The sequence below is a fragment of the Malaclemys terrapin genome, chromosome 2, assembly GCF_027887155.1.
Source record: "Malaclemys terrapin pileata isolate rMalTer1 chromosome 2, rMalTer1.hap1, whole genome shotgun sequence".
Lineage (NCBI taxonomy): Eukaryota > Metazoa > Chordata > Testudines > Emydidae > Malaclemys > Malaclemys terrapin.
The window spans coordinates 153,799,973-153,820,746 of NC_071506.1; the positions used below are offsets into that span (position 1 = coordinate 153,799,973).

At 43.0% G+C, this 20,774-nt stretch overlaps 1 protein-coding gene across 3 annotated transcripts in view; it reads right to left on the reverse strand.

The window, feature by feature from the left end:
- Positions 1–20,774, reverse strand: part of TRIO (trio Rho guanine nucleotide exchange factor) — a 433,666-nt gene that overhangs the window by 50,515 nt on the left and 362,377 nt on the right. For all 3 annotated transcript variants that reach the window (XM_054017964.1, XM_054017965.1, XM_054017966.1), the window contains exons 35-36: positions 2,702–2,994; positions 400–570 (exon numbers count right to left, since the gene is read on the reverse strand). In XM_054017964.1, the coding sequence (XP_053873939.1) occupies positions 400–570; positions 2,702–2,994 (464 nt within the window). The remainder of the gene's footprint in view (positions 1–399; positions 571–2,701; positions 2,995–20,774) is intronic.

A 20,774-nucleotide genomic window follows, 5' to 3' on the forward strand; every position in this document is an offset into this window, starting at 1 on the left:
CTGAGGATAACAGAATTGTTTTGTGAATTACCTACAGGATAAAACGATTTCAGTCAGAAAGTTAACTGCTCCCAGAACAGCTCTTAACTAGTGGAAAGGGGGAAGACTAAGCATATATAAGCATGAAGTATTACAAAAGAGAGAGAGAGAGAGAGAGAGAGAGTGTGTGTGTGTGTACACACACTCCTTTATGCACACAAAGATCAACTGCTCATCCCTACCTTTGCTATAAGGTCCTTTTTTAAACAATCCTGTAAGGTTCCTATAATTGTGTACTTGATTGTACCCATATAATTACAGATGTTCCAGATATTTTCTCCATAGCAAGTCCCTTTAAGACACTCTAACTGTTATCAGTCTATCTCAGCATGTGAGATTCTTCCCTATTTCCCTTTTTACCTTGTCATCCTGGGAGTCTGGTTGGAGTAGACTGTGTTGCTGAATTGCCATTGGAGGGGGGAGTGGTACAGCATCTGCTCCTTCTTCACCTTCTTCCTCTCCACAGCTCTGCATGCCAGAAGACGAGGACTTGGAGAGAGTGCCGCTGCTCAGCCCCTCATTCCGCCCTCTCTGCAATGAAGATCAAGACATTCATAAGATGCATAAAGCAGAGCAAGTGGAAGCTGTCTCTCAGAAGCCGGACTACCTCTGAAGGCTCATCTCCGGCAAGCCTAGGGATAGCTAAACAGATCAACGTCTCAAGAGATAGAGACAGTTGGCAAAAATCTAACTACCTTAAAAGAGATGCAGTTTATGATGGGTTCAACAAGTAAGGCAACTGGGCTAATGCACTGAGTACAAGTGACTTGCAAGAACTTCAGTGTGAGTTTTACTACAGAAAAGGTTACAAACCGAGGCTTGAGAGTTGACTGCTGGGTTCCATCAGTGACACTGATTCTGCTCAGTTTACCTCTGTAAAATGGGTGCAACATACGTAACTACAGACTTGGCATCTGGAGAGTACTCATGTCCTCAAACTGAAAGGTGCGATATGAGTACAAAATAGTATTAAAATATGGGATATTTTAACAAAATCCTACATTTCATCACTGGTTCTCCTTTAAACAGACCACATACTTTGTTTTTAATGTTTTCTGGGTAGAAAACAATCCTGTCAGCTACATGAGGAACAAGACCTTAATCCTTGATCTGTGACAAAAATAGCTTACAGGATATTGCAATTCCCTTCACAGTAAGAAGGAATGACTTGTACTGCCTTCTCTCCACCTCAGGGCATTGATACGAAACTAGAGCTCTTCCCCACACTCAGGAATGTAGGAGAGTGGCTACTTCTGAGAAAACTGCCACTATTACCTTGGGAGAGGGGTCTCTTACTACATTACAGCATCTGATGACTGAGAACAACACTTTTCCCAAACCCACAGCTCCTACACCATCATGGTGCCACGCCTCTAGTTCATTCCCTTGCAACTTTTACTTGTATCACCGATGCTCCAAGTTGAAAATGAAATATGCCAGTAGCAAAGGAAAAATAAGACAAAAAGCCACTAAAATAATAACGTTGGGCCACTTAAGTTAGAAATCAGACTTCATTATCTATATTCTATAGGAAAACCATCAGAACTGCTGGTCAGATTTATGTCAAAGAAAAAGGGAACTAACATACAATGTGAGTAGAACCCTTGGATGCTCTGTTATGCCACGAGATTCAATGTGAACTGTGCACACATAAATGAAAGCATAATCAGGCCCAGTTTGTATCTTTATCAACTGGATATGGGTCCTAATCTCATACTAGAACTATGAATGGCGAGGAAGAAAAAGGCTTTCAACAGAAAGACATCTGTGACATGAACTACGTGATACAACCTCCCCATTCCCTTTCCTTTAATGAAAGCTTATGAGGGTATTACGTAAGTGATTGTAACCACCTTTTGGTTCGAGAAGTCAGCTATTTCCCAGTACATTGCACTAATGAGATGCACATTATTTCTAAAGGCAGGAATGCAAGATTTGCTGGCTTTAAAGCGGTTAATAACCCTTCCCTATACATCCTCCTGGACCTTTGGGAAGGGAGAAAAGGGAAGCATGAAATAGCCTATCATCAGAACATTACTCAGATGTTACTCAGTATGTGTCAGAAAGTCAGTTTTTCTGATTGGGGGGTGCAGTGGGGTGGGAGATGAGGTTAAAAAATAAATTTCGGGCATCCTCTTTTCTGTTCATCAACTAGAGTGCTCTCCCCACACAACTCTGCTAATGCTCTTAACATTGAACTGCATAAACCCTTTTATTCCAGTACAGGGCTTCTTCTTGAGCAGAGAATGACAGTCAAGGCATACATGGGACTGATAGCTGCATAAAACTGACACACCCCCACAAGAGACCTGGATGAGATGACTTCGTTTTACTTGACCAAATCAAATTTGTACAAAAAGCAACAGATGCAAAATAAGTTGTTGTGCCATCTTGCGGTGCCCCCCAGCATCCAAAAACTGAGCACTTGAATCATGCTGGGGGGCACCGCAAGATGGCACAACAGCTTGTTTTGCATCTGTTGCTTTTTGTACAAATTTGATTTGGTCAAGTAAAACGAAGTCATCTCATCCAGGTCTCTTGTGGGTGTGTGTCAGTTTTATGCAGCTATCAGTCCCATGTATGCCTTGACTGTCATTCTCTGCTCAAGAAGAAGCCCTATACTGGAATTTACAAACCATAAGAAAGTTGCCTGAACACTAACCTCTTCAATGGTTTCATCCTGTGGCGTAGCAGCACTGTCATCTGAGTCCTTCTGAGAGCCAGCATCAGCACTTTTGCGGACCTCTCTACTCTTCTTAGGCTTATGGGCCAATTTCTTGACATGCCCATCTGCCTTCCCACTGCTAAGGCGCCTCACTGGACTGGTAAGCCATTTCCTCAGGGTGTTGCCAGGGCGTTTGGGGCCTGGGGAGCTCTGTGCACCAATCATATGGGGCTGAAGTGATGTTACGGAGGCAGGAGGACTGGCATCGTTACTGGAGACTGAAAGAGAGTCTGAGAAAAAAATTTGAATAGTTTAGAAGGAAAATATTGACAACTGAGCAATTTAAAATCAAGGGAAAGAACTTAATTAGATTTTAAATACTGATGGTAAAATATGAAATATAAATGAAAAAAAGAGTCTTCATTACAGTAGGAGGCAACTCTAATTGTACCTTTCGTGTGACAAATTTGCTAAGAGACTAGAAACGCAGCACAAACAAAATATTTACATTGATAATGTGGCGTTAGCCACAGTGGAACAAATCACTAGATTTATCAAGTCTAGTTTAATGCCCTTCACAATGGCTAATGCCACCTGATGACTATGAGGGAAGCTTAAAAACCCCACTACAAACCAGGGCCAGAGTTTTCTCAAATGAGCTGTGATTTTGGATGCTCAACTCGAAACATCTTAAAAAGGCCCATTTTTCAGGAAGTGATGAGCACAGGCTCTCTGAATGCAAGACCCCTTCAAAATGTCTTAACTTGTGCACCAAAATCGTTATATCAATTAAGAATATCTTGGCCCTCGACACTGGTGCAATGATCAGAGAGCACTGCATTATAAATGACCACTCATTTATACACTGGCAAACATTTACAAGACACTATCCTACTTAACAGTCATGTCCTTTGCCTTTTGCTGATTACCATTTACACATATACACTGACCAAAAGTTCTAATTGTACGTATTTTGTAATGTGCACAAATTCAGTAAAGTATTTTAAAAAAGCTAAAAGGAAGTTGTCTTAAAATGTGTTAATTTTTTTTACTCAGCTTCAATACTCATATATACATACGCACAAGCTTCCAGTGTGCACAATCACCGCAAATGTTCTGTTTAGTTTTGTGACAAACTGATTTATTTAGGAGGGTGAAGGTTTGGAGGGGAAGACGACTTCGGATAAACTCCAGTTAAATATCTTTTGCTTTAATCTGACCGTTTTAAAAAGGAAACAGCACGAGTAGTTACATTTAAAAGAAAACATGCCCTTGCTCAAACCTCAGGATGAGCAATATTTGTTTCTTTGCTTGAGAATGCCCGAGGTTCTGCAATCAAACAAAGGATAATTCTTTCTCCCACCTCCAATCTAGTAAATATATATACACATAAGATCAATAGCAGTTTCCAGTGAGGTTCATGTCACTTGGACTGGACAGTACCCCTATGGTAAACACTCACTGCATTATGCAATGCTAGTACTGCTAGTCTATACTTTTTCCCTAGCCAAAGTATGTTTTCATACAATTTTTGTTTTTAAATTTGAAGGCTTCTCTTACAAATATTATTATTAGTGTATTAACAAGACTCCATTAAACTGTTCTTGTTTTTTTTTTCTCTTTTTTGCTGCCGCCCCCCCCCCCCTTTTTTTTTTTTTTGAGTTATCGCTGCAGGTTTCTGTTTAAAAGCCAGGTTTGTGAAAAGATCTTCTTAAACGACCTTTAGCTGGATGGCTTTAGTGCTGGGAGTTAAACGCTCTCTCTGCATTCCTTCTCCAAGGGTTGGTATAGATACTCAGATCCTTCCTACACAGCTTAAGTGCAAGGGGATTCTTTCACCAAAAATGGTGGGGAACAAATAAAGGAATTTAGAACAATGTTCTCTCTCACTATGGTAGGGACAGCCTTGGTAAGTTCATCTTTCTTGCAGAGGAGCAGCTCTGCAAAACGGAACACATTAGGCTGTTTAGCTATTGCAGAATACTAAATACAAACTATTCATTAAGAGCCATATCTGATGTGGAGGAAGAGTTAAAGGATCCAGGAAGAATGCAAAAATACTGCTTTGGGTTATCTAAAAGTGTGGCTTGAGCCTCCCCAGAGATGCCAATCTCACAGACTAAAGACACGGGGGAGCATGTGCTGCCTTTCTATTAATCTCTCCTTGGCATAAGGCTTATTTTCTAGCCTCCAGCCCATCTCAATATTTTCCTGGATATTTGCTAATACATCCTTGGGCAAACAATCTTCTCTGTAGCAACAGACATGTAACCACTGGGATATTTTAACTCTGGGTATGCAATTCACTAGAACAATGTACGTTATTTGTTTGTGCACATGCATCCTCAGATCACAAAGTACTCGTTTAACTCTTACGTTTCCACTTATTAGAGGTTTAATGTAATTGTTTGTATTGGCTCATATTGATCTGACTCTCAATGAGGAAGCCTCAGTGTAGACTCCACAGATACATGTGTACCATTTCAAGGGTTGAACACATGAGGTTGCTTCCCCGTAACAATTCATTGTCTCACTCTAAAAGGATCCCAGTTGCTGCTGACCAGGGACCAGATTTTGCAGTCCTTATTCAAACAAGCAGTCTCCCACTGAAGTTAAAAGGAAATGTATCTGTCTAATGATCATAGAATTAGGTCGCAACTATACAAACACTTCCCCAGCAGCTCAACTTTGTGCATATGAACTGTGTTACCTACCAGCTCTGTGTTCTTGGGGAACCAGCGTACAGAATCCAGACTGTCTGACTCATGAAAGACACCCCCCACCCCCCACCCCCGCTTGAACCAAAACCGATCAGAAGAAAGACTTACAAAACGCAATGAAAAGGCCGTGGGAGACACACCTGAACCCCTCCAGACAAAGGTAACAGGATTAAGGGAACTCCCCTAGCCTCATTTGCATCAGAGATGGGACAGGGAGGCATCCCCATTAGCATACAGAATGGAGAACAGAGATTCCAAGGCAAGCACCGCACCGAACTCTGGGACCAGAAAAGCACTGGATGATTTGGCGGGGGGGGGTGGGGGGTCTCTGCTCCAGAGGCTAATGAACTTCTGCCTGCACACCCCCAGCTCAGTAGTTATCAGACCAATTCTAGTGATAAATCCTTTATTGGTATCCAAAATAATGAAGCTCCCTAATTGCATTGTGATTTCCCTCCCAGGAACATGGCCCATAGCCAAGAATGAGCAGTTCCTATTGTCTAGCCTGAACAAAACAACTTTGGTATACTCCAGGGGTGAGCAAACTTTTTGGCCTAAGGGCCACATCTGTGTGGGGGAAATGGCATGCAGGGCCATGAATGTAAGGCTGGGGCAAGGGGTTAGGGTGCAGGAGGGGGTTCAGGGCAGGGGGTTGGGGAGTGGGAGGGGGGTGGGTGCGGGAGGGAGTGCGGGGTGTGGGAGGGGGCTCAGGGCACGGGTTGGGGAGTGGGAGGGTGTGGGGTGCGGAAAGGGATTGGGGTGCAGGTGGGGTTCAGGCTCTGGCTTGGCGCTGCTTATCTGGAGCAACTCCGGGATGGCAGTGGCGTGCAGCGGGGCTAAGACAGGCTCCCTGCCTGCCCTGGCCCCACGTCCCTGCGGCCCCTGTGGGTGGGGGAGGGGGCGCAGAGGGCTTCGCGCGCTGCCCTCGCCTGCAGGTACCTCCCCCAAAGCCCCCATTGGCCGCGGTTCCCCCATTCCCAGCCAATGGGAGCTGCGGTGGGGCATGCCTGCAGGCGAGGGCAGCGTGTGAAGCCCACAAGGGGCTGCAGGGACGTGGTGCCAGCCGCTTCCAGGAGCAGCGTGGGGTATGTGGCGCCACTGGGGTGGCAATCCTGCGGGCCGGATCCAAAGCCCTGACAGGCCAGATCCGGCCCGTGGGCCGTAGTTTGCCGACCATGGTATACTCCCTTGAGCCATCAGTTTACCCATAAACAAATCTACTGTTCTCCCTTGAACCACTGTTGTTTCCCTACAAAAGCCCTCTACCCACGCTCAAGTAAGTGTTCTAGTGCCTGGATCCAAAATCTGCATCAGTTCTATTGGGACTTCATCTTCTCCTGACTGATCATGCTGGGGGCTGTGTCTGTCTCCAGCACTCTGACCCTCAGCCACCATCACCTGGGAACCTGATTGATTTAAGCTTCACGGAGTGGTGAGAACCCAGCTCTCTCTCTCTAGGTATTGCCTTCTGACCCTGACTTGTGTGATCAGTTATCGTTTTTGAAACCTGACTTTTATAATCAAATTTAAGTTAGATTTATTATTATAACTGTTTAGTTTGTTTGGCTCCCCTATGCTTATTACCTGGCAATAAATAACTTTCATGGTTAAGTTGGTTGCTTCTCTCTCTCTCTGCCCCCCCCCCCCCGCCCCACCATGGGTGTTTTTCGGCTTCCTCTTTTGCTCTGCAGCAACACTCCTTGTACCTACGCTAAAGCTTCCTGCAGCGCCCAAAAATCCTGTGGGGTTTGCTCATCAAGTGGGTTACTGCCAGTACAATTGTAATGTGAAAGTGGGGATAGGGACATGCTGAACCTGGGACATATGAGGGTGGCAGCTTGGAAGAGCTGCTCGACCCAGTCTGCTGAGTCCAGGGGCATATAAGAGTGGCAGATTGAAAGTGCTGCTCGACCCAGCCTGCTCAGACGTACTCTATTCTGGTGCGGTGCCCAGGGCATATGAGGGTGACAACTTGGAAATGCTGCTCGACCCAGCCTACTGAATCCAGGGACATATAAGAGGTCATCTTGGGAGTGCTGATTAACCCGGTCCTCTCAGACATGCTCTGCTAATGTGTATGTTCGTCTGATTCTGGGGCTGGAAGAACCCAGCCCTGGGGAACCTAGGTCCTGCAGGATAGCTCCATTAGGAGGGGACTTGAAGCAGGGAGAAGTAGAGTGCTATATGAGAACACAAGTGATACAAGCAGTACATTGATAGAATTACAGAACACCCCTCACCCCGCAGAAGAGTAACCCTAATAAATGAGCGTACCCCAAAGTACTGGGCAAATTTGGTAACAGCAGTCCCATTGCAGGATCAGAACCTTAGGCTCCAGAGCCCAGGTACAAATATAGGACCTTAATTCTAATCTCCTTCATGTTAAGTAAGCTAACAGGCACTGCAATGCATGGTTAACAGAAACTCTGATGAAACTGGTTACTTATATTGACAAGTGTCACTGATTAGCAAAAACAACATAAAATTCATCATTTTACATCCATTTATTAAAGATTAGGAGTAAAAAGCTCCCTAAAGGCCATTGACTTTCACTTTTGAAAAACGGCACTGACATGCTTTCAAAAATTCTACCCTGGTTTAGCTACATCATACCCAGGTAATTAAAGCAACATTTTCTCTACCATTTACAGTTCTCCATGGGAACCTTAAACTAAAACTGGTTTTATTTTTTCTTTATTGTGACCGCTGACCAATCTGTTTTACTAAGGTTGCTCAAGAATCCTTTATCAGTAATACAGGCTCTAAGAAGAGATATAAGAATTCAATATGAAACCAAGAACAACACTGACTTTGTAACTAGAGACAGATTGATTAAGTTTGGGGTCTTCTAGCCCTTACTGTGTCCCAAGAACAGAAAACTTTCCAGCAAGTGTCTGTCCAGTGTCCCACAGCCTCCCCTTTAGAGAAACATTTGGCCTTCTTGTTTATGTTCTAAGAATTTGACACTAATTTCTAGCAAGGCACAGGTACAATACAAGTTAATGAAACTTAATTTATCTGTTCAAATACAGACACCACTGGAGCTTAGTAAACCACCTTTTTTTTCTCTCTCTCCTGAATTACTAATGGCTGCACTTTTTTGTTAGACTATTCATAAACATAAGAGAAAGTCAATTAAATTCCACCTCTCCCCTAACTTGAAGTAAAACCACATATGTTTCCCTGTTGATGAGGTCAGACAGTTCACAGAAAGTCCATGAATTAACTTTTTTTTTTAAACTGCGCTAAAGAAAAAGGGCAAGCAGCATGGATTCTGACCCTCTCAAACTAAAATATAAGATGACCTCCAGTACACACACACACATTCCTGAAGTTAAGGGGAAACTGGACTACTCCTATTCCCAGCTTTACCAACCCTAGAAACTTGAACATCTGTGATTAATAATTGATTTTTTTAAAATAATGAACCATATCCAGCTAGTTGATGACTTGAAGTTTTCTGCTCCAGATTAACTATTTCCATATTGCATTGTAATGGTCTTAGTATTTAAAGGTCAGGGAACTACAGGGAACATACTTTCCTACTTCTTTAGAAAGCAAACGGAGTCCAATTGTTTCATTGTCTGCACCATCTAAACATTCTTTAATCAAAATAACAACACACTGCTGCCAATGAACCCAGGGACCAGTCTGACTAGAAAGAAAGCTGTCTAGACCAGGGGTGGGCAAACTATTGCCCGGGGGCCACATCCAGCCCTTCAGACGTTTTAATTCAGCCCTCGAGCTCCTGCTGGGGAGTGGGGTCCGGGGCTTGCCCCGCTCCACATGTGCCATGGCTCCGCACAGCTCCCGGAAGCAGAGGCATCTGTAGGGGCAGCCAGGGGGCTCCGCACGTTGCCCCCACCCCAAGTGCCACCCTCGCAGCTCCCCTTGGCCGGGAACTGTGGCCAATGGGAGCTGCAGGGGCAGCACGTGTGGACAGGGTAGCATGCAGAATGTCTGGCCATGCCTCCGGGTAGGAGCCAGAGGGGGGACATGCCGCTGCTTCTGGGAGCAGCTTGAGGTAAGTGCAACCTGGAGCCTGCACCCCTGACCCCCTCCCGCACCCCAACCCCCAGCCCTGATCCCCTTCCCACCCTCTGAACCCCTCGGTCCCAGCCCAGAGCCCTCTCCTGCACTCTCAACCCCAGAGCCCACACCCCCAGCTGGAGCCCTCACCCTCCACACACACCCCAACCCGCTGCCCCAGCCCAGAGCCTCCTCTTGCACCCTGAACTCCTCATTTCTGACCCCACCCCAGAGCTCACATCCCCAGCCGGCGCCCTCTCCCCCTCCCGCACCCCAACCCCCAATTTCTTGAGCATTCATGGCCCACCATACCTAGATGTGGCCCTCGGGCCAAAGAGTTTGCCCATCCCTGGTCTAGACTGTCAAACTTTCTTGTTATTTCTAATTAACATATTAAATGTAGTTTTGGCAATTTCAAAAACATTATTAAACAACCGGCCAACATGCACAAACCAGTGCCAGGTCAATGAGATACTGGAGAAGGAAGTCTTTGATCTTCTTTTCAAAAATAAAAATTCATGACAAAGGTCCATAACAACCAAAACTAAACTCAGCTGCACAGTACCAGTTCACTGGGCAAGAGATATTGGGGAGGCATGAGAAAGGAGTACAGAAATATATTTTATTCACAGACGTGCATGCACAGTGCAGCTCTAATCTCTGACCTACATTTGGTAAAAAAGATGTCGTGTACAACCACTCAAAACTTTCCTAAATGGCATAAATTTGTTTCTTTCCTGCTGAGTTTTCCCAGAATACTTTTGTAAGCCAATATTCTAATATACATCAAAGAACATTAAAAATGTTTCATATTTAACAAGCATCTATAAAAAAGCAACTGACACTTGAAGGACCACACAATCGCCATTTTTATTATGCTTGCAAATGTTTCCTTCACTCTTCGAGGGACAATTTTCCTTACCATGAAAACACTGTAGTAGTTTCCATGGAACCATTTTTTAAGCCAGCCTACAGCATATTGTAAACTATTATTCAACATACAAAAGAAATATATGCTAATCATCTGCAGTGGTACAAATACATTGAGTATTCCTCTCTAGTAAACCAGCTGTTCCTTTCAAATTGTGTACTATACTGAAATATGCTCCATGACATTTCTATATATTATAGCTGCCTTATGTTGTAAACCAAAATATTTTCTAATGGGAAACCTACAGTTCAAAGCATCACTTTTAGAACTATGTGTATTAATATTAGAGACTGGCATAGAAGATGCTATGCTAATTTGTAATGGCCTAGTAGTAATAGTCATCATCAACATTTAGAGCTGTCATATATATACTTTTACCTTTTTTCTTAAGAGGTAGTAGCTATTACACATACTGTATGTATTGTAACCAGTCACGGCAAACTGTTCTGTACAACTGGAAAACATTTTCACTTCTGATCTTTGGATAAAATGTACTTCCATTTTCTAAAACAGAGTATAAGCAAAGGACAGGTGGTGGATTGAGAACCTCAGAAAAAAATCTTGCTACCACAGAAAAGATATTGCACTGGCTATGGTAGTTAAAGCCCATCCTCCAACGCCAACCCAACTCTTCTCTGAAAAGAATACCTCCAGAGGTAACCTTGAGAGCCAAGTTCAGCCCTCAAAAGCCCCTAATATCTCTGCTAAAACGGACAACGAGAGGTCAGTTAAATACTAACTGTGGTTTTTGTAATGTGGACGCCTGTCCACTAGGAAATGAACCGAGACAATGTCTTTGAATAGTTACAGTCACCAAATGTAATCACCCGGATCACACCGGTATCGATTAGAGTTGGAATTCTGACCCTGAAGCTACTGTACAGCTCTTGTTAACAGCGAGGAGATATCTGGCAGGTCTTCAAACAACATGACTAGGATTTTTAACATCAACTATTTAACAAAGGCAGAGAAAGAAAAAGAAGGCTGTATAAGTTTTTTTCTTTCACCTCTTCAGAGGTCCTGTATAAAATCCTTTCAGATGATGTCCAATTATTTCACTAGTGAACATACAATCTCAACCACTAAAATATGCACAAAATGTCACAAAAGTCTCCTCATGACTCAAATAGTCCAAACTCTGGAGTCTACTTTTACTAGGCACTTTAGAAAATAAAACAGGTATCTTTCTCCATGCTCCTCACGAGCCCCCAAGAATAATTTGGAAGGTGGGATACAGTTTGCAAAAACATTTCATAATAGCAAATGGTGCACAAAAATGCTGTCTCTGAATAAAATAAATGAGTGGCACAGGTCTAAAGGGTCTAATGCACTACACTGTGTCTTTTCAGGATCTCTCAGGTTATTTGTTCTTCAGGTCCCCCCCATCCCACCTTCTCTTTTCAGTAGAGCCGTGGGTATTAAGATCTTGCATTTAATTATTTTAAAACTATATCCTTATCTAATCTTGCACATACAGAGGCAGCTTTCAACATGTCAATGTAACCAATCAAGATTCAAACCCCAACACATTTTAGATGCAAAGATGTCCTCCTTCCTTTTATGCCTGCTGGATAGTTTTACATGCTAACAGAGACTTGGGGAAAAAAAAAAAAAAAAAAAAAAAGCATGATGTTGTCCCAGGCCACTTTCCCAGATGAACAGCAAGGGTTCTGTTTCTGCTCCCTGGAATTTAGACCACATGGCTACAGAAAACCAAATCCAAAATCCTGCATGCAACTGAGTGCTAGGCAGTTTTATAGGAAGGGAGAGCGAGTCGGTAGGGCATTTTATTCAACTTTTGGCACTTGGTGGTCAAATTCTCTCCTATTTAAAGGCTGTTTTTTTGGTAAACAGGAAACAAATACATTTTATAAAACATTAAGGGGAAAATCAAACCAAACCACCACATGCTTTTAATAATAAAAGTAGGGATTCTCATCTTTTTCCTTTAGTGTAGCCCATATTTTAATTAGTACATCTCTACCCCGAAATAACGCAACCCGATATAACACGAATTCGGATATAACAAGGTAAAGCACAGCTCCAGGGGGGCGGGGCTGCGCACTCCGCATTATATCGAACTTGCTTTGATCTGCCGGTTTCACCTATAACGTGGTAAGATTTTTTGGCTCCCGAGGACAGCATTATATCGGGGTAGAGGTGTAATATCTTGGTCTTGCATTTGGAATCTTCTAGACTACCTACCACCTCCCATTCAAAAACACCTGGATCACTGCCCCTTAACATAATGTTCCTCTGATAACTATCAATTTTCTATTCAAGGCTTTGGTGACTTTTAATTAAATTTAGTGGCTTGAATCAAGGTGCAGCAAACAACATGTGACCTGTCAACTCTCTGTGGACCAAGAGAAAGTGCTCCAACCACAGAGTTCGGGCATTTCTGCCTAAAAAGAATGTTCAACTGTGTTTATACTAAGAAAATAGACTAAAAAACAGTGGGTGTTCGCAAGCGCAAATAAAGTTCACCAATCCTGCAAACAAAATTTTACATCCTACAGTTAAAGCTGGGTTATTTCCTTTTTATGCATCATGTCCAGTAATTAAAGTTCCACTGGCCAACTTAGATCTTGAGTTAGATACATTCCACTCTATTCCACTCTGTGCCTTCAGATAGCTCATGTGTGTTCTACACTAAGATATTTTATTTGTGCAAATCAGCTGTACGTAATGGGCTTCTACAGGTATAATTGGGGGAATTTAGTATACAGTTTTGTTAGCGATGTACAAATAATAACAGAAACCAGTTCATGAGGAAAGAAAGAATCACTAGAGTAACAGTTATTTGCCTATATACACAGAGGGAGCAGATGCGAGTTAAAAAAGGTGCCATTTTTCATAACATTCATAGCAGAATGACACTTAAAAAAAAAAAAAAAAAAAAAAACCCTCTGTCATTTAAACAAAGAGCAAACTCTCCTCCCTCCCCCAAATACTATCTTGTTTTGGGACACTCTATAGCCTCAAAGTTTACACAAACATGAGTGTTCATATCAAAACTTCTATGTACTTTTTGATGCAAGAAAGCTATCCAAATGCAATTTCTAATTCTGAAATTTCAAGAATATCAAGATCTGTACTTTAAAAATAAGACAAAATTAAAATGTTCTCAACTCGTATTGAAAAGTACATTTTTGCAGGTTTTCTTCATAAAATTGGACCGCTTTCATAAAATCTAAACTAAACATATTTCAAGATGTTTGAATCTCAGTGTGAACAGTCCCCAGACACTTTTCCAAGAGACACTGATGGGTTCATAGATTCCAAGACCAGAAGGGACCTGTGTGAACACCTAGTCTGATCTCCTGTATAAAATAGGACAGAGAGCTTCCCCAAAATAATTCCTAGAACATATATTTTGGAAAAACATCCAATCTTGATTTAAAAATAGTCAAGACTCCACCACAACCTGTTGTAAATTGTTCCCAGTGATTAATTACCCTCACTGCCAACAGGGCCGGCTCCAGGGACCAGCCCACCAAGCTTGTGCTTGGTTCGGCACCTGGCGGGGGGCGGCGCAGTGTGGTTCTCCGGCTCCGGCCGCCGGAGAGAGTGGGGCTACGGCCAGGGCTCGCCGCCCTCCCCCCGGCGCTCTGGCCGCCGGGGAGAGTGGCGCCCTCCCCTGCCGCGCTGGGGCCAGGGCCGGCTCCAGGCACCCAAGCACATGCTTGGGGCGGCACCTGGTAAGGGGCGGCGGGGGGAGCACGGCGCGGCATTCTGCGGGGGTGGGCGCTCTGGTGGCGCTCGGGGGGGGGCAGCGCGGGGCTCGGCGCTGGGGGGGGGGGTCCGGCAGCGCTCGGCACGGCGGGGAGGCGGGCTTCGGCGCGTGGCGCTCTGGCGGGGGGTTCCGGCGGCGCTCGGCGGAGGGCGGGCTCCGGTGGGGGGGGGCAGCGCGGGGCTCGGCGCTGGGGGCGGGGGGTCCAGTGGCGCTCGGCACGGCAGGGGGGCAGTGCTTGGCGGGGGGTTCCGGTGGCGCAGCGCTTGGTTGGGGGAGCTCGGGGGGCGGCGCTTTTTTTTTGCTGCCTGGGGCAGCAAAAAAGCTAGAGCCGGCCCTGACTGCCAAAAATGCACACCTTTATTTCCAGTCTGAATTTATCTACCACCTTCAACTTCTAAGCACTGGAACGTATTACACCTTTCTCTGCTAGAAAGAATGAAGAGCCCATTATCAAATATTTGTTCTGCATGTAGATCCTGACAAACTGTAATCAAGTTACCCATTAACCCTCTTTTTGTTAACTTAAAATTGAGCTCTTTGAATCTATCACTTCTCATCCTTTAATCATTCTTGTGGTTCTACTCTGAACCCTCTCCACTTTATCAACATCTTTCTTGAATTTGTGGGCATCAGAACCAGCAGCAGGTGCACCAGTGCCAAATTCAGAGGTAAAATAACTTGTCCACTCCTACCTGAGATTCCCTGTTTATGCATCTAAGGATCAGCGTCACTTCGGGAACTCATGTTCAGATGATTATTCACTATGATATCCAAATCTTTTTCAGTGTCACTAATTCCAAGGATAGAGTCCCCCGTCCTGTAATTATGGCTTACATTCTTTGTTCCTAGATGCATACACTTATATTTAGCTGTATTAAAACACATATTGTTTGCTTGTCCCTCTTATCAAGCGATCCAGATGATTCTGAATCAGTGAGCTCTTTGTTAATTATCATTCTCCCAATTTGTGTGTCATCTGAAACTTCAGCAGTGATGATTTTGTTTTCTTTCAGGTTATGGCTAAAAATGTTAAACAGGGTAGGACCAAAAACTGATCCATGTGCGACACCATTGGAAACATGCCTGCTTGATGATAATTCCCAGTTTACAGTTACATTTTAAGACCTATCAGTTAGCCAGTTTTTAATCCATGTGTGCCATATTCATTTTATAGTGTTCTATTTTTTAATCAAAATCCCATGCGGTACCAAGTCAAACACCTTACAGAAGTCTAAGTATATTGCAACAACACTACTACCTTTATCAACCAAACTTGTAGCCTCATCAAAAAAAGATATCAAGTTAGTTTGAGAGGATGTGTTTTCCATAAATCCATGTTGATTAGCATTACATTACTCTTCTTTTGTTTTCCATTAATCAAATCTCAGCTGCTCCATTACCTTGCGGGATTGATGTCAAGATGACAAGTCTATAAGTAACCAGTTCATCCCGTTTACCTTTTTTTAAATATTGGCACAACACTAGCTTTCTTTCAGTCTTCAGGAACTTCACCAGTGCTCCGTGACTTATTGAAAATATACATTAATGGTCCAGCGAGCTCCTCAGCCAGCTCTTTTAAAACTCTTGGAAGCAAGTTATCTGGACCTGCTGATTTAAAAATGTCTAACTTTAGTAGTTTCTGTTTAACATCCTCCAGAGATACTAGTGGAATAGAAAGAGTGTTGTAAGGGATGTGATGAAACTATGTCATCTGTTTGTTTCCCAAATACAGAACAGAAAAAACACTTCAGTCTTTTCTAAATTATTATTGATAATTATACCATTTCCATCTAGTAATAGACCAATACCAGTGCCAGGATTCTTTTTGTTAATAATATTTTTTTTTTAAAGCTCCTCCTTGTCCTTAATTCTGCTGACCACAGATTTCTCCTTATGTCAACCTGGCTTTCCTTATCACTCTTCTACAATTCCCAACTCCTAATTTAAATTCATTACTATCAACTTACCCTTTTTTCCATTTGTTTTATATATTGATAGATAGATGTATTTTATTTTTATAGCCGCTTTCACTTCCTACTATAAACCAGGTTGGTTTTTTAACCAGTATGGCCTTTTTCCTTGATTTGTGTCTCTTTGGGTATGTAGTAAGGTGTTCTCAAATGAGTCCCAATTACCATTTTTCTGATTAAATTCTTCCTCTCAGCTGATTTGGCTTAATTTGCTTTCAGCTTTATCAAACTGTCCCTTTTAAAGCACCAAGTATATATATTACTGGTCTGGACTTTATTCTGCTTGCACATTATAAATGTGATCATAGGGTAGGGAGGCTAAAGTATCTGACCAGGTGTACTGAAAGATTAAAAAAACTGCTTTCTGAGATGTGCCTTTCCTCCCCCAGGATCACTGAATGGTGAACATTTCATACAGTTTTCTGGACCATGAAAGTTAACATTTTATGTGCAAGTAATTTAATATATAAATCATGTGCCACATCTGACAACTGTTTAAAAATAGCCTGAGGTATAAATTGGTTGCTTCTCATTCATGTATTTGGAATCTTAAATTTTAAGACAAAAGATCAACTGCATTTTTTAAAACCAACTACAAACTATTGATCTGGTTTATGAAGTTTGAAGCTGCCATACGTGGTACTCTGAGTCCTAACTTAATATTTTTTTCTTTAAACAAAGAAAGATAAAGACACTAAATCTTTTTGTGTGTATCAGATATTTAGCACTCATTTATCCATTAAGCATATAGAGAGAGACTCCATTCATTTCAATAGGAGATGTGTGCAAATTCATGAGAAAAAAGACATTTCCAACAGCACTCGGGCCGATAAACAAATCCAATTTCACAAGCTCAGATCAGTTGGGTCTAATGAATATTTTTACGCAACTAACGAAACCCCACAGTGCTGCAGGAAGTAGTGCTGATAATTCAAGTATCATGCTGACATTAAGCATGGTGTTAAGTTGGCACCTTCTCAACTATGGTTATTGAAGAGCAGGTATATTTGGCCCCCTCTCCTGGATAAGTAGTTTTTTGCAATTTCATCTGTATTCTAGCTATGTATATTTCCACTATCGTTGCAATTGGACAAAATATTCTTCACCGTGACCTATACTGTTTTGCAGGGATGCTCTATGCTGTTCAACAACTGCTATGTACCAATCAAAGAGGTGGCTGCTTTCTTGGTAGGAAAGTGCACTTCCTGGAATGCAAATGGAAAATACTATTAATTTAAGGTTTACATATAACAGTTATTCTACTTATCATCAAAGCAGCTGTGTGATGCATTTAAGTTCAGCCATTATTGGGCACCAAGATTTCTTATCTGCCCTCTCAAAGCTGTTTCTGCTGACAAGTAATTATTTTCCTCTGAAAACAATGGTGCAGCCCTACAAATATAATCACAAGGCAATTTAATAGCTTGTCTTGCTATATGCACCATGACTGTCCAGAACAAGAAATTATAACAAGAACATCAACATCAATACAGATTAACATGGAAATGTTAAGCGGCAAGCAGGGAAAGGTACATTCAGCAACAACTGGCCTAAAAGCAAGCAGTGACAGATGAGCAGAGAAAGACAAGGAAAGAAAGAAGAGATTGCACAGACCTAGTAGGAATCACTAAACTCAAACACTAGTAAAAACATTGCAAGCACTATGCATGCCATGCCTACGAAAGTGTGCAGAATCTCAACAAGTCAAAGAAGGCTGATTAGAGGAACCTCTCCAAGGTTGCTTTCAATATATAATTTCGGATTCCAAAACATATGAACTAAACTAGCCATAAGGCTATCTATGTGTCCAGTCACTGCTTGTAAGAGTATGACTGAGGGAGTCAGTATTCAACAGCAGAAGAAGTGGTGTATTGGTAATAATTTCTATCAGGGCATCTTTCTTGGAATCTAGGAGTTCTATACCAGTGGAAGGAAATAAGCGGCGGTGGCAGAGGAGGAGGAGAAGAGGAAAGCGTATGAAACAAAGACAGACAGTGAAGCTCAAGAAGGCCAGATGCATAAACAATCATTTGTTGGTGCTGAGTAGAAGGGAATTAAATTCTTCAATTTTTCATTGATGAGATGGAAAACAAATACATGATCTGCCAAATATGTACTGAACATGTGGTCTGGATTTCAGAAGAGGATTGAATGTAGATCCAATGTAGCCTCTCTCTACTCAGAATGATTGTAAGAAAGTTATACCCCACAAAAAAAGCTATCACTGGTGGAATCAAGAGAACACGTGACAAAAAGAAATAGTATGCAGATATATATTGAAATCAACAAGAATGAAAGGTTGACAATGCAAGCGGCACCTCCAAAGTTGCATCTCATCTTTGCCAGAGGTTCAATATACTCTCTATGGACAAAAATCACTACTTACACAGTTTCCTCCCAATTAGAAGTCCAGTGGAGAAGCTTACTGTCCATTCCTAGCATACTATCTGCATGATTTAAGATGCAACTCCAAGTTCACACTTACACCATTTTGCACATCGAAACATAAAAATCTTAACACTGATTATTCTTGAGTGTTACCCCTCAGCACCCAGATACAGCAATAAACCAGGCTGTTAAAAATCCCTAGAAATTCATCCTGAATGATTCACCAGAGTATGAAAGCAAGAACATACCAAGTAATACAGATAGTTTTGATCCAGTGAGAGAGGACAAAGATTGGTGACATATTGAATAAACACCCAGTGAAGAAGAGGAAACAGATGTCATAAGTAGGTCCCTACCAAATTCGCGGCCATGAAAAACACGTCACGGACCATAAAACGTGGTCTCCCCCTGTGAAATCTGGTCTTTTGCGTGTTTTTACTTTATACTACACAGATTTCACAGGGCAGACCAGCATTTCTCAAATTCAGGGTCCTGACCCAAAAGGGAGTTGCAGGGCGTTCAAAGGTTATTTTAGGGGGGGTCACGGTATTGCCACCCTTACTTCTGCATTGCTGCCTTCAGAGGTGGGCAGCCGGAGAGTGGCGACTGTTGGCTGGGCCCCCAGCTCTGAGGCCAGTGCCCCACCAGCAGCAGTGCAGAAGTAAGCGTGACAAGACCATACCATGCCACCCTTACTTCTGCACTGCTGCCTTCAGAGCTAGGTGGCCCGAGAGTGGCGGCTGCTGACTGAGGGCCCAACTTTATAGGCAACAGTGCAGAAGCAAGGGTGGCAATACCGTGCTGTGCCATCCTTACTTCTGTGCTGCTGCTGGGCTGGCGATGACTCTGCCTTCAGAGTTGGGATCCCAGACAGCAGCTGCCGCTCTCCAGCTGCCCAGCTCTGAAGGCAGACCCGCCCCCAACAGCAGCGCAGAAAATAAGGTTAGCAGTACTGCAACCTCCCCCTACAATAACTTTGCGACCCCCCCCCCACAACTCCTTTTTGGGTCAGGATTTCTACAATTACAACACCCTGAAATTTCAGATTTAAATAGCTGAAATCATGAAATTTACGATTTTTAAAATCCTATGACTGTGAAATTGACCAAAATGGACTATGAATTTGGTAGGGACCTAGTCATAAGTCAAATAACATTCTCTCTCTAGTTAGGTCACTAAACTGATATTTGCCGGTGATGTATAGATTATGACAGTTTTAACAATGATGGCTTTAAGCTAATTTACAGTTAATAGAATTTACGCAAGTCAGAACACAAGGCATGCTTGTAGCAGCAAGCAATAAAAAACTGACAATATTCTGCAAATCAGTGATTTTGCAGCAGGACAAATTACATATATTGCCAAAGGAATAGCATAACCCTCTACCACAAAAGAACAAATCAAAAAGGACAAAAACCCCACATCTGCTTGAGGCCAACTTTTACTTAGGGAAGGAAGGTTGCAAAATTTAAAGATTCAAAGACTACTTTGAGTCCTAGGTACACCACACACGAGTCACTTCTTCATTCACTAAAACAGTGCATCTACAAGTATAGGAGCAAAGGAAATGATTACCATAATAGAATTCTCTTGAAAGCAGAGTTCATTAGGCTATATCCACTGTTAACTTTATTGCTTCCACTTCTCCTCACATATCGATGTTCAGGGGGTGAAAGCAACTTAAAGGACTTACTGGTATGCAAGGCAGCCAGGGTCCTGGGCAAGGTGGGGGAGGGGGCTCTGGGCCCCTGGAAGGGGCGGGGCCTCATATAGAAGGGGTGGGGCTGGGGCCAGACTCCCCCAGCTAGCCCTTCAGCACTGCCCGGGGGCTCCGGCGGCGATTTAAAGGGCTCAGGGCTCTGGCTGCTGCCGGGAGCCCCGGGCCCTTTTAAATCGCCAGGCCCCGAGGAAGCTGCCACTTTGGCCCCGCCCCATCAGCGGCCCTGCTGGTACGGTTGGTTGTGTACTGGCGGCCACCTTCTTACGCCGTGCCGTACCGGCTTATTTTCACCTCTGTCTGCGTTGCCAAATAGTGGTCAGTGTCCATCCTAAACTTGTACTGGATATAAGATAAAGTACAATACAATATGCAATGCAAGTCATTTTCAATTTCAGATGAACCTAAGCATGCACACTAATTCAATGCTATTTTAACATTATTTTCTTCCTGCTCACTTTTATTAAAACCAGAATTATGTGGTAAGACAACTATTGACTGTTTTAAGCAACAGCTGTGTAAACACTCTGACCTTGGGACAGGAACACTGTCTTGATCTTGAAACAATGTTCTCATACT